This window comes from Canis aureus, chromosome 12 (genome assembly GCF_053574225.1).
Source record: "Canis aureus isolate CA01 chromosome 12, VMU_Caureus_v.1.0, whole genome shotgun sequence".
In the NCBI taxonomy this organism is placed as follows: Eukaryota; Metazoa; Chordata; class Mammalia; order Carnivora; family Canidae; genus Canis; species Canis aureus.
In genome coordinates this window covers 14,875,574-14,887,885 of record NC_135622.1, presented here as the reverse complement: position 1 = coordinate 14,887,885, position 12,312 = coordinate 14,875,574, and the positions used below count along the sequence as shown (strand labels likewise).

Below are 12,312 nucleotides of genomic sequence, written 5' to 3'. Positions count from 1 at the left end.
TGGGCTCTCTCCACCCGTCTGCGCGGCCACGCCTGAAGCGTTTCCCTCTTGGAAGAGGTGCAATCCACTGGCATTGAAGCCGGGTGGACTGGCTCCCTCTCTATCCATCTCTTTCCTCCTTTCCCCTGCCATGTTCTGGAAAGGGCAGCGTGGGGGAATGTGGGCAGGTTGCACCAGAGATATACATCTGAGAACTGAAGGAACATTTATTTTTAATTTAGACTTAAAAAGAAAAAAGGAAGTTATAAAATATCTGCTCTTGCTCCTGGGACTGTGCAGATGGTGCTGTGTGTTGCCTAATAGGGAATGGGGCTGGCACCCATGTGCTCCTGGCCCCAGCCAGCAGCTTGACTGTAGGACCTGGAAAGTGGGATCCCTGTTCCCCTTGCCTCAGCCTCAGATGCTTCCCTTGGGCCCCATTTGGGGGCACAATGCAGCATGGCTTTCCACTGCCCCTAACCTCACCCGGGTCTGATTTTTCAAACCTCCTCCTTTAATAAGGCCAATCTCTTGGCTGTCCCTGCTCCTGTGAGCGTGCTCTCTTGCCCCGCCCCCACACGCACACATACACATGCACTCATTTACATAAGCATGCGTGCACATCCCAGCTCCAGCCTACCACCTCCTTTGGCACATAGCCCAAGCACTCTGACCTGTCCTTCCTGAGCTCCGGGTTTGGATATTTGCATTTATCAACTTGACATACCCAAGTACCTGATTAAACCACCTGGTCATTTTTGTGTCCAAATGTGAGAAAGGATATTCTCATACATTTTCCTGTTTGGTCTTCATGTTTATTGTGGTTAGGTGCTGTATGGTCCTCTCTTCCTGTATTGTCCATTGGGAGCACCATGGAACTTGGTGCTTGGAAGATGTTTGAAAAGGGGCATAGAGTGTGACTCTTCCTTTGTGCTCAGGTGAATAAGCTGGAAAAGGAACCCCAAAATCATAGAGTTGGAGCCCTTAAGCCAGGACTCAGGACAGCTTTCTGACTTTCTCTAGCTGCAAAGCCTTGAGCAAATCACTGAATTTCTGTAAGCTTCAGGTTTCCCATTTGTAAAATATAGAAAGTAATCTCGGGATCCCTGGGTGGCGCAGCAGTTTGGCGCCTGCCTTTGGCCCAGGGCGCGATCCTGGAGACCCGGGATCGAATCCCACATTGGGCTCCCGGTGCATGGAGCCTGCTTCTCCCTCTGCCTGTGTCTCTGCCTCTCTCTCTCTCTCTCTCTGACTATCATAAATAAATAAAAATTAAAAAAAAAAGAAAGTAATCTCTATTTTGTGTGAGCCCCAGAGTTCTGATCAGGATCATGGTAAGTGATATAGGGGAAATGCTTAGCAAAATCAATCAATCAATCAATCAATCAATCAATCAATCAATCAAATAAGAACGTATAAGGAGGGGCACCCGGGTGGCTCAGTGGTTGAGCATCTGTCTTTGGCTCAGGTCATGATCCCAGGTCCAGGGATTGAGTCCCATATCAGGCTCCCCACAGAGAGCCTGCTTCTTCCTCTGCCTGTGTCTCTTGCCTCTCTCTGTGTCTTTCATGAATAGATTTTTTAAAAGAGAATATAGAAGGAGTCAGAGGTGCTCAGCATGGATATCAGGCCCATGTTAGAGCAGGAGGTTGGTCGGGTTTGGCCAACAAGGGAAAAAGCTCACAGGTTACAAACTGCGTTTATGTATATGTGTGTGTGTGTGTGTGTGTGTGTGTGTGTGTATTACATAGCCTAGGTACTGTTTCAGTTTAGGTTAGTGCTATGGTTTATTCTGGAAAAGACTTGATGTCACATTAAAAAAATGCCTGCCACCAGAAAATACAAATAAAGACAAAAAATGAGAGAGAAGTTTAGGAAAGGGAAGAAGCTAGGAGTGAAGTTTGGGCACAAAATACATGCAGTGAGGGTCTGTATACTTGACAGATATGAGCTGTGGAGATCTGGCCTGAGCTTCTCAACAGTCAGTGAAAAGAGACCCAGTTAAATGCTCAATGTCTGCAAGACAGATGCAAACCAGGTGCTCAGAAGTATGAATTCCTGACCCCAAGACCAGAAAAATTTCCCCCAGGAGGATTCATAAAGGGGATTCTGCGATGTAAAGAGCAATGAGTGTCCTGGACAATGGTTATCTGGTAAATGCAGTGAGTCCCAAGGGGCTGTATCTTATGATGCTTCTGACAGCCCAAGCTCAGTTAGGAGGTCTAAGGGAGGTTGAGGAGGAGAAGACAATGTTGTCCATAATACACCCAGGCTCTATAAACCAACAGATTAGGAGAATGAATTCCTGAGTTCAGTTCCCAACAGTGAAGAATAGCTTTTATCTCTTTAGGCTTTGAGAAGCTGTTAGACATGCATATGTGTACATGCATCCACACATGCATGCACACACACACACTTTCTGGGATCACATTGTCGACTCCCAACTTCAGACCTCTCTTCTTAGGCTCAGCTTCCTCTCTGTGGTCTCACTCCTGGCTGACTAGGGGGAGGTCCTGGGTCCCCAGGGATATTTCTTGGCCAGGCTGGGTGAGGAGGGATTCCCTTTACAGGCACTGAGGCTATCTCAGTTGACTTAATACTTCCTATTTGAACCTTGAGAATGGGATTTTAAACCAAGGTAAGAAAGCTAGCGCCCTAAAGGGGACCGTCTTCTGCTGGAGACACCGTCAGCTAGAGATCACACAGGAATGGGCTGAGGCTGAGCTCCAGGCTCTCCTGATTCTCATTCCAGGACTCTAGGCTGTTGCTGCAGAGAAAAATTGAACTGAGATCTCATTTTGGGGAGAAAAAAGTCGTAAGATAATTCCTCATTGGAGCTATGGAATGGCTTTACATTATATAATTTTATTCAAACTGATATGGGCCAATAAATATAAATGTGTGTGTTTGCTGTCTTAAAACATTTTAATGTTTAAAACATGATTTACAAATGCTGCTGAGGATGTCTAGAATTTGATTTACTGTGTAGTATTGAATGTTTATACTTGTTCCTTACAGAAATTCTTGCCAAAGAGCCATTTTATCTACAGGAATAATAAATAAGTCAATATGTGGATGGTTGTGCACATTTTTCCCATATGCATGGTACTTGGTAGATATTATTTTGCACACAAGCACTCAAAAGGTAAACTTGAGAGAGACACATGGATTCCTGAAGTCCAAAGTTTGGCCAGTTGTCCAGATGAGACAATTAATCTTGACCTAAACCGAAAAAACAAAGTCAGCAAGTCTACCTCTTAAGTGACATTTGGGCTTTGGGCATAATGAATCCATACCTCGGCACCAGTACTCAGCCATGTGTGTGCTTGTTCATCCATTGGTCCATTTGCTCCCTTAGCAAGTATTTATTAGACATCTGTGTTTCAATTGATAGCTTAAGCTTGTATATGGTGTGGGTTTTCTTCGTGGGGGCTCAGAGATAACAGATATAAATTCCCCCTGCTTGAATTTATAAAGTATATAAGGCCCTGGAAATGATTTTTATCATCATATTTTATTTTACTTTTTAAAAAAAGTTTTATTTATAAATAAACAAAAGAGAGAGAGAACATGAGTGGGGGGATGGGCAGAGGGAGAGAGAGAGGCAGGCTCCCTGCTGAGCAGAGAGCCCAACACCGGACTCGATTCCAGGACTCCGAGATCATAACCTGAGCTGAAGGCAGACGCTTCACCGATGGAGCCAGCCAGGCACCCCCAGCATTATATTTTAATCCTCACAAAAATCCTATGGGATGGCAAGAGTATGAAAGAGCTGGGTTAGCTAAGTGGAAGTAAAGATGTTCCTTTTGTTTACTTGTTTGTTTTTATCGTTCCCCCTCCCCTAGTTATGGAAGTAATACATGTCCAATATTTAAAAGAATACAGGAATATTCAAGAAGAATGTGAGAAAGTACTGTAGCCTGACCTCCAGAGACATCTACATGCTGGGGTATAGATTTTTTTCGTGGAGTTACGTATATGCCTATGTCTGTGTATATGGTTATACACACGATGTGATTTCTTTTCTTGACAAAAATGGGATTGTACTGTGATATAATTATGCAACCTGGTTCACTTCCATCACATACCATCCCACTGTGGTTAGCAGTTTATATACCCATCATCCACCTCAGTTTGTACAGATCCAGTTTACTTTTGTTCATGGCTGTGTCATTCTTCTTTGCAAAAGTATAGGATGTTTCTTTTGCTTTATTCAGGTTTTCCTCTCTTTCTCTTGTAGGTAGTTGGTCTTCTTTTGCCCAACCAGACACTGGCATCCACAGTCTTCTGGCAGGTAACAGTCCCTGGCAACAGAGGGCTCCTGAAGGAAAGACCCAACAGTGCTGGTTAGAGCTCCCTGTCGAGGCCCCTCGGGGAGAGTCAACCCACTTCCCACCCCTCCCTGACCCAGTAGCCACTGGGGAGCCCCAGGACTTTGGATTTTGCTGAGCAGGTCCTAGTGGCCCATGCCTAGGCTATTTTATGTGATTAATTTTGTTTTTTTAAGATTTTACTTATTTATTCATGAGAGACACAGAGAAAGAGGCAGAGATATAGGCAGAAGGAGAAGCAGGCTCCCTTAGGGGAGCCCAATGCAGGACCCAATCCCAGAACCCTGGGATCATGACCTGAGCTGAAAGCAGACACTCAACCACCTAGCCACCCAGGTGTCCCTGTGACTCTCTAATTTTTGCATATGGGGATGAGGGCTTGTTTGTGGCTGCCTGCTGCTCCTTGGCTGTTGTCCAAAGGCCTCTGACCTTGAGGCCCTTGGCCTCATTCAAGTCCATGGGGAAGGTAAGTCCATCAACAACCTTAAGGTAGCAAGTATTTATGGAAAGGTACCACAGACCCTGGTGTCCATTCTTAGAGTCTGGACCGTGGCTCCCTAAAAACAGTTGAAGCCTTTTGTGTGTGTGTGTGTGTGTGTGTGTGTGTGTGTGTGTGTGTATTTGTGTGCCTGTGCAGAAAGTAAAGCAAGAAGAAAAACCTGTCTTCAGGAAAAAAACATCAAAGTTTTCCCTAACAAAACTTCTAACAGTGTCCACATCTGGGCACTACAATAGTGCAAGACACTGGGCTGAGATGTTTTTGAAAGAGGTTCAGGGCTGGCAGTCATTCGAGGGGTGAATGTTGACTTTCCCCAATAAGTAATATAACAAGGATGATGTGTGTTAACGAAAGTGAGGCCCGTTTGGGACAATGGATGGGGCATGATTCCAGGAGAGGTGACTGTCTCTGGGTCGGGATGAGCTCCCGGTATGGGCAGGATCACTTTCCTGGTTTGCCTAGAATGGAGGGGTTTCCCAGGGCTCCAGTGCTGCCACTGGCACAATGTCAGGCAAGCTGGAACAGTTGGTCCTGCTGACTTGTGGGGTGGACAGAACCACCTGTGCACCATGTGGACAGCACCCCATGTCTCTCTGGCCTCGATGTCACACCTTCCCTGACATCTCCTCTCCCCCATTGCCTTTCAGTGGCTGAACCAGAGCCATAACGCTTGTGTCAACTATGCAAACCGCAATGCTACCAAGGTGAGCACCACAGCCCGCTGTGCGGTGGCAGGGAACAGGCTGGGGTGACCCTCATCCTCCCTACAGTATGGCGAGCTGAAGCAGCAGGGGCTGCTTCCTCTGAGTTAAGCACTGTCCTCCTCAAACACCTGATTTAAAACTGCCCACCCTTCAGGAAGGGACCCACCAGGGAGGGGCTGTTCACATGAAGTGAAGAGGACCCAGAAAATGGGAATATAGTGGAGGCGGTGAGAGGGATGAGCTCTGTTGGCTTCAAAATCCTCCTTGGGCAACTCTTATCCCCAGATCTTGGATTAGGATGGCATCAGCCACATGGGGACTGAATTCCCCTAAAGCTTCCTCCAAGCTTGCCTGGAAGCTGCCTTGGTGCCCCCAGACTGTTGGCTGTAAAGTTGAAGGGCTGCTCTCGACGGGTGAGGGGTCTGAGGGTACCGGCACCTCCTCCCCAAAGTCCCCTGCACTTCTGGAACAAGCTCTTAGTGGAGTCCCTGTCCCCCTTTCCTTGTCTAGGGCGGAGCTAGGCCCCTGCTTCACTGGCAAGGCTGTCCGTCCTGTACTTCTGTCCAAAGCCAGTGAGAGAGGAGGAGGAGTCTGGATCTCCCTGGGAGGCTATCACCTGGGGGAGGAGAAGGTGTGGGCATTCTCTAACCTTGGGGGAGACAAAAGAGAGTTAGGGGCTGGCCTGGGTGGTAGGAACTTTGGGTCCTGAAACTCTGAGGATGCCTCCCCACCCCCCCATCTAAACCTTCAATCTGCATCTTGGGCATATGATCCACACACGTACACCTCTACCTGGATGGCTCCCATTTACCTTAACCCAAACACCTCCAAAATTACCGTCAGAGCAGTTAGTTAGAGGCAAGTTCCGTAGCCCTTTCTTAATGTTGTCCATTGCAACTGGGTTGCATTTTCCTGTAGAAATGTGGAGCAACTGTCATCTGCTGGATTGGCAGCCTGGTTGCTGTGCCTGGGGGTTGACAAGGCACCGGAGAGGCCACCAGGTGTGCCAGCCATGGCACTACCATTTCCACCGGGCGGTCCTCCAGGTGCCAGCAGCCCACTTCCAGCGCTCATTTTTCCTACATTGGATCTGTTCACCCTCACCATAAATGACCCATTTTGGCCCTTGCTGTTGCCTACCTCCAGCCAGCAGGGTCTGCCAGTGAGCTCTTTAGAATGGGGCGAAAGTGCAGCAGGCCCTTTGGCGTCCCCTTTGCTGCCCTGTATGTCCATGAAGGGAGCTGTGCTGATGGAGGCCCAGATCCCCTTGGCTTCCAGAGGGACCTCCTTCTCACCTATTGGTGGGCAGGAACATCTCTTGCTGGCTGGGGCTGCTTGCAAGGCAGGGTATGGCAGCTTTGGGCACCCAGTGGGCCTGGAAATTTCTCTCTGCCTTCCAGCCTTCCCCGGCGTCCAAGTTCATCCAGGGCTACTTGGGAGCTGTCATCAGTGCCGTCTCCATCGCTGTGAGTAACTCTGTCCCCACTTCTGTGTCCTGCAGCTCTGGCCAGACCTGTCTGAAGTCAGGGCCAGGTGAAGGTGTAGGAGACAGAGGTTTGTGTGGGTGGGCCACCAGGGCTGGCTTTCTAGGCAGAGAAGAGAGTAGATTCTGCTGACACTTTAATAGAGAGACATGAACTTTATTAGAGAGAGTGTTGCAGATTTTGGAGAGCAGGTGGGGAGGTGAGGTGGTGCCCTTGAGTGATGCAAACGGCAAAGGGCTGCATACTCCAGCTGAGGGCAGGATGTCTGTCGCTAGAGGGGCCCATGTTCATCCAGAACCCTCCTCAGAGGAGCTGCTCTCCACTCTGAATAATGTGGTTGATGCAGGAAGCAAGGGGCTTGGGAACAGTTGTAAAGCTGGCCCACATGTTAGCTCCCCTTTGCTCTGTGCCTGAGCTCCCAGGACATTCTCATCCCATCCCCATCTTTGGTGATGGGGTCATATATCCAGTTCCTCCTGGAGGCCTATAAGCTCCTCAAGACAGGGGCAATAGGTTTATTTGAATCCCATAGGACTTTGAGAATAAAGCAGCTATTAAGTAGGCTAGGTCTGTAAACTGACTATGTGAGCATAAGGCTGCATCCCAGATGAGAGGGCTGAGTGCAGGCGACACAGTGAGGGCCTGGGCCGGAGCCAGAGTGGAAGCTCAAGTTCCCAGGACCTTCACTACACTCGTCCCACTCATGAGCCCACCCTTGCATCTCCATCTGTACTGTCTAGATCCTAGCTGGGTAGTCTCCTATAGCTGACTCCAGGGGGTAAAGGTCACTTCACAACTTTGTTATTTTACCACACAATAAATACACTTAGAAATTGCAAAATTAAAAATTCATATATAATGAAGGAATTCACATATAATAATCCCACTTTCCTCATTTTTCCCATGTCATTAAATATAATAATTATTCACAACTCTGTACTAACCCACTGTACCATACACCATCATTTATTTCACTGTTCTGGGAAAGTAGGGATCTGCGATTGTTTTGGGATGGCTTCATTGATTCTGCTCCCATGTAGACCGTGTCCTCTCCAAATGACCCGTTGGGGAGTGATCCCCACTTTGTGCCCAAGATCAAGCTCCTCCGCGAATCCTTATCTTACCCCAAGCCAGAAGCCAGACATTTCCAAATCTATTCAGATGGCTTTTGCCAGGAGACCTCAAACCCCACCCTGGTAGTCTGCAGCCCAGCAGAGACTTCACTTAGGGTCACACAAATCAGCAGTCCCTGATTCTGGGGGCTACTGGCAAAGATCAGGGTTCTGGTGAGAGAGGGGAAGGGGCTCTCCTCCTTGCTCTTCATAACTAGAGGAGTCTAGTTTAGCAGCTTGAAAATCCCATTTTCCTTCTTTGAGATTTAAGGGTGAGGTAGGGCAAAGCTGAGGGAGGAAGTCACATCAGGGATTATACTGAGTGGCCTGGACTGGAAAGGGCTGGAGTAAAAAGGACCACTGTCATGGTGGGCCATCCTCCTCCTCCTACAGGCATGGCGCTCCACGCTCTCTGCCCCACCCAAGGGGCCCTTGGTTATTCCATCCCTACCACTTCCTAGGATCAGAGCCAACCCAGATTGTGGCTGTGGTTCCTGGGGACTGGGGGACCCTCTAGGCTCTCAGAAGCATAGTCTTACTTCAAGGACCGGGGGCCTCAGGGACTGTGCCTGTGCTGGGGACACCCTCCTTCCAACGCCCTGCCAAGCTGCAGGGTGCTCAAAGAGGCTTTTCCTGACCATGCCAGTCCAAACTATGCCCCCACCCCTAAGTTCCAGAAACTTCTGTCCTTCCCACACGCTGTTACGCCCCATGTCCTGTCCTGTCATTGTTCCCCTAGATTACAAGTTAACCAGGGACAGGCCCTGTGTCTTCTCCCCCACCGAGGGGGCACAAGCTCTGCTCCATAAATACTTGTTAATTAGGTTGCTGATTGATTGCTGGCCTCGGGAGGCCCCTCTCCGACTAGACCCATGGTCTCAGCCGTAGCGGCGTCCCTCTGCCTGACGTCTTCACACAGTGAGGGGCTAGCTTCGGCAGATGGAGCGGAGTTTCTGACTTGGAAAATCTGCAGCTTGCTCGCTTTTCTTTTGTGTGTGTAAATCACAAAACCTCCAAAGAAAGAAGCTTTATTTTATTTTCCTTTCCCTTGTTCTCTGGAACCCTGGGCCCGCGGCCTCATTAACTGATCTCTGCTTCAATTAGTGACAAATCCCCTCCCAGGGAGAACCTGTTAGGAGGAGATGACCTGCAAACAAGTGTCACGGCCCCAGTGGTTGGCCCAGCTCTGGCATTAATTAAAACGAGTCCCTACAAGCAGGCGGTGCGGATGGGGGGGCTGACAGGCTGAGGGCAAATCCCAGGGACTGGGGACAAGCTGGAGTGAGGCCAGGCCCCAAGAGTCCAGCCTCCTCCCTGGACCTTTCCTCTCCCTCAGAAGACCCAGAGAGCCCTGACCTTGGCCAGCAACCCCCAGCGTCAAGGACCCCCAGTCTGTATGGCCCCCTGAATGGAGTCTCGTGGTGGTGGGACCACCAGCGCAGGGGTAGCAGCCTTTTGGTGAACTCTCTAAATAGATTTGGCAATGTCTGGCTTCTTGCTCGAGAATAAAAAAGAAATTTTGTCTTAAGTTATTTTTGAAATCTAACAGTTTGCTGTCTTTTAACAAAGGAAGCCTCTGTCAGCCCTCACTGTATTTGAGTTTGGGGGTTCATGCTGAGCACATCTCTGGTCAGCCTCCCCAGGCCCTGGCTACACAAGGGTGAGACGCTCACTCCTGCCCTTCAGAGGTGTTTGTGCTGGGGGTTATACAGATTGGTATGTCCTTCAAGATGCGGAGAGGAAAAGCTGAGGATACTCTGTGGTAGAACCAGAATTATGATGAGGTGACCCTCAGGTGTGGTGGGAATTATGGAAGGGGCCCCTAAGTCACACAGAGCCAACTCTTCCAGAATAGAGCAGAGAGAGCTGAAGGCAGGATTGGGGGTTCCAAGTAGAGGGCACAGCACGTTGAGAGGCATACAAGAGAAGCACATGACGGACTCCAAAGCGGTGGGGAAATGAGTGTGGCCATCATGGGATGAGTGATGAGGATGAGGTGATGGAGAACTGGGGAGTAGCAGAGCCACTCATGAAGCACGCACAGTGCTTTGGACTCAGGGAGCTGGGGTGTCGCAGGGGGTGCAGGCAGAGTGGGTCGGAGAAGTCATGGTGGGGTGGCAGGCCCAGCAGATGACCTCCCTCATGGACTCCAGGTCCTGGCTGAGAATGGACCTGTGGCTGGAAAGGAAGGCTCAGGCTGAAGTCCTACATGCTGGTCAGGAGCCAGTTGGAGGAGCCAGAGTATGAGAGACACTTCATGCCTGGTCCTCAAACCCCTCACCTTCAGCCAGGTCTTAGGTGGCCGAGGCCTTTCCCTGTTGGGACATTGCTGATCTCCATTCCCAAAGGGTCTGGGCCCTGAGGGGTCCTTTTTGCATAAGGACACAGTGATTGTCAGCTAATGTCTATAAGATACCGGAGTACAAGGAGGTGTCCCAGGGGCCCCTGGGCTGAACCCCTACCCCTCCAGTTCCTACGGCTCACTGGCAGCTCCATGTCCCAGTATTAAAACAGGAAATAATCACAATATCCATAATGGCTAACATTTCTGGAGTGCCTTCAATGTGCCAGGTACTGCATAGGTGCTCCTTTCGATTTTATACATGAGACATAGAGGTGAAGCCAGTGACAAAACTAGGATTCAAACACAGACTGAATCATGCACTATTCTAATACAAAGACCCTTTTTTCTTCCTGCTCCCATTGTGGTAAAGAGGAGGGAAAAGCCAAGCAGTGTTTTTGGCTTCCAGTTTAGAGGAACTGTTACTGTGCCTCCTGGCAGATAGGTCTGCCCTCAGATACCCTGGGAACAGCGGGGACTGGAAGAAAATTTTTGAGAGGCTCTTTAGGTGTAATGCGGTTAGACCCTCTATCCAACTTCATACTTGGTTTCTGCACCTGTGTTTTCTGGCCAAGGTTGAGTCAGTAGCATATATTTGTCCCTGGTCTGTAGCATGCCCCGCCTCCTGCCAGATCATGTCTGGCTGGTTCTGTGGTCGAGGGTGTACCTCAGAGTGTTCTTTGTGATCAAGGGTGTTCCTCAGAGTGTTCTCTGTGGTTGAAGATGTGCCTCAGGATATTCTCTGTGATCCAGGGTACCTCAGGCTGTTCTCTGTGGTTGAGGGTGTACCTCACGGTGTACCCTGTGACCCAAGGTATACCTTAGAGTATTCTCTGTGGTTAAGGGTGTACCTCAGGGTAGTCTTTGTGATCCAGGGTGTACCTCAAGGTGTTCCCTGTGATCCAAAGTGTACTTCAGAGTGTTCTCTGTGGTTGAGGGTATACCTCAGAGTGTTCTCTGTAATCCAGGGGTACCTCAGGGTGTCCTCTGTGGTTGAGGGTGTACCTCAGTGTTTCTTGTAACACAGGTGTACCTCAGAGTATTCTCTGTGGTTGAAGGTGTACCTCAGAGTTTTGTCTATGATCAAGGTGTACCTCAGAGTGTTCTCTGAAGTTGAGGGTGTACCTCAGAGTGTTCTCTGTGATCCAAGGTATATCTCAGGGTATTCTCTGTGATCCAGGGTATACCTCAGAGTGTTCTCTAAGGTCAAGGGTGTACCTCAGAGTGTTTCTGTGATCCACGATCCAAGGTGTACCTCAAGGTGTTCTCTGTGATCTGAGGTGTACCTCAGAATATTCTCTGTGGTTGAGGGTATGCCTCAGAGTGTTCTCTGTGGTTGAGGGTATACCTTGAGTGTTCCCTGTGATCCAGTGTGTACCTCAGGGAGTTCTCTGTGGTCAAGGGTATATACATACCTCTGTGTGTTCTCTGTCAAGGGTGTACTTCAGGGTGTTCTCTGTGATCCAGGGTGTACTTCTGGCCCTGCTGTCCTTCTCTGGGCCTAATGAAGACAGGGGCCATTAGCCTGAGAATCCCAGACCAGACTATTGTCTCACTGCTTTTGCTATGATTGGCTTTTGGGTTAGAGGGCCCATTGCATGGACCCTGTAGCAGAATCTGAAGTTTTCCAGAAGCCTGCAGATGGTGATATTGGCAGTGGTGAATCTGACATGAATATTGGTTCTACATCTATTCTATTCTGGGGAGGACAAGTTGTTGTCCCCTCCTACATGTGAGGAGTCTGATGTAACTGGTTTTCTAGCAGGTGGCCCTCAGGTCCCTGCAGGGCATGGTTCAGAGGTCAGGCTTTGCTAGCTGTTGCTAGCAAACAAAGCCACTTGGCTACAGCTGAAGCTGATTGG

General features: G+C 49.2%; 1 protein-coding gene across 12 annotated transcripts in view; it reads left to right on the top strand.

The window, feature by feature from the left end:
* SFXN5 (sideroflexin 5) overlaps positions 1 to 12,312 on the top strand; it is a 122,683-nt gene that overhangs the window by 63,232 nt on the left and 47,139 nt on the right. For all 12 annotated transcript variants that reach the window (XM_077842900.1, XM_077842893.1, XM_077842898.1 and 9 more), the window contains 3 exons: positions 4,220 to 4,273; positions 5,457 to 5,513; positions 6,914 to 6,979. In XM_077842900.1, coding sequence (XP_077699026.1) covers positions 4,220 to 4,273; positions 5,457 to 5,513; positions 6,914 to 6,979 — 177 coding nt within the window. The remainder of the gene's footprint in view (positions 1 to 4,219; positions 4,274 to 5,456; positions 5,514 to 6,913; positions 6,980 to 12,312) is intronic.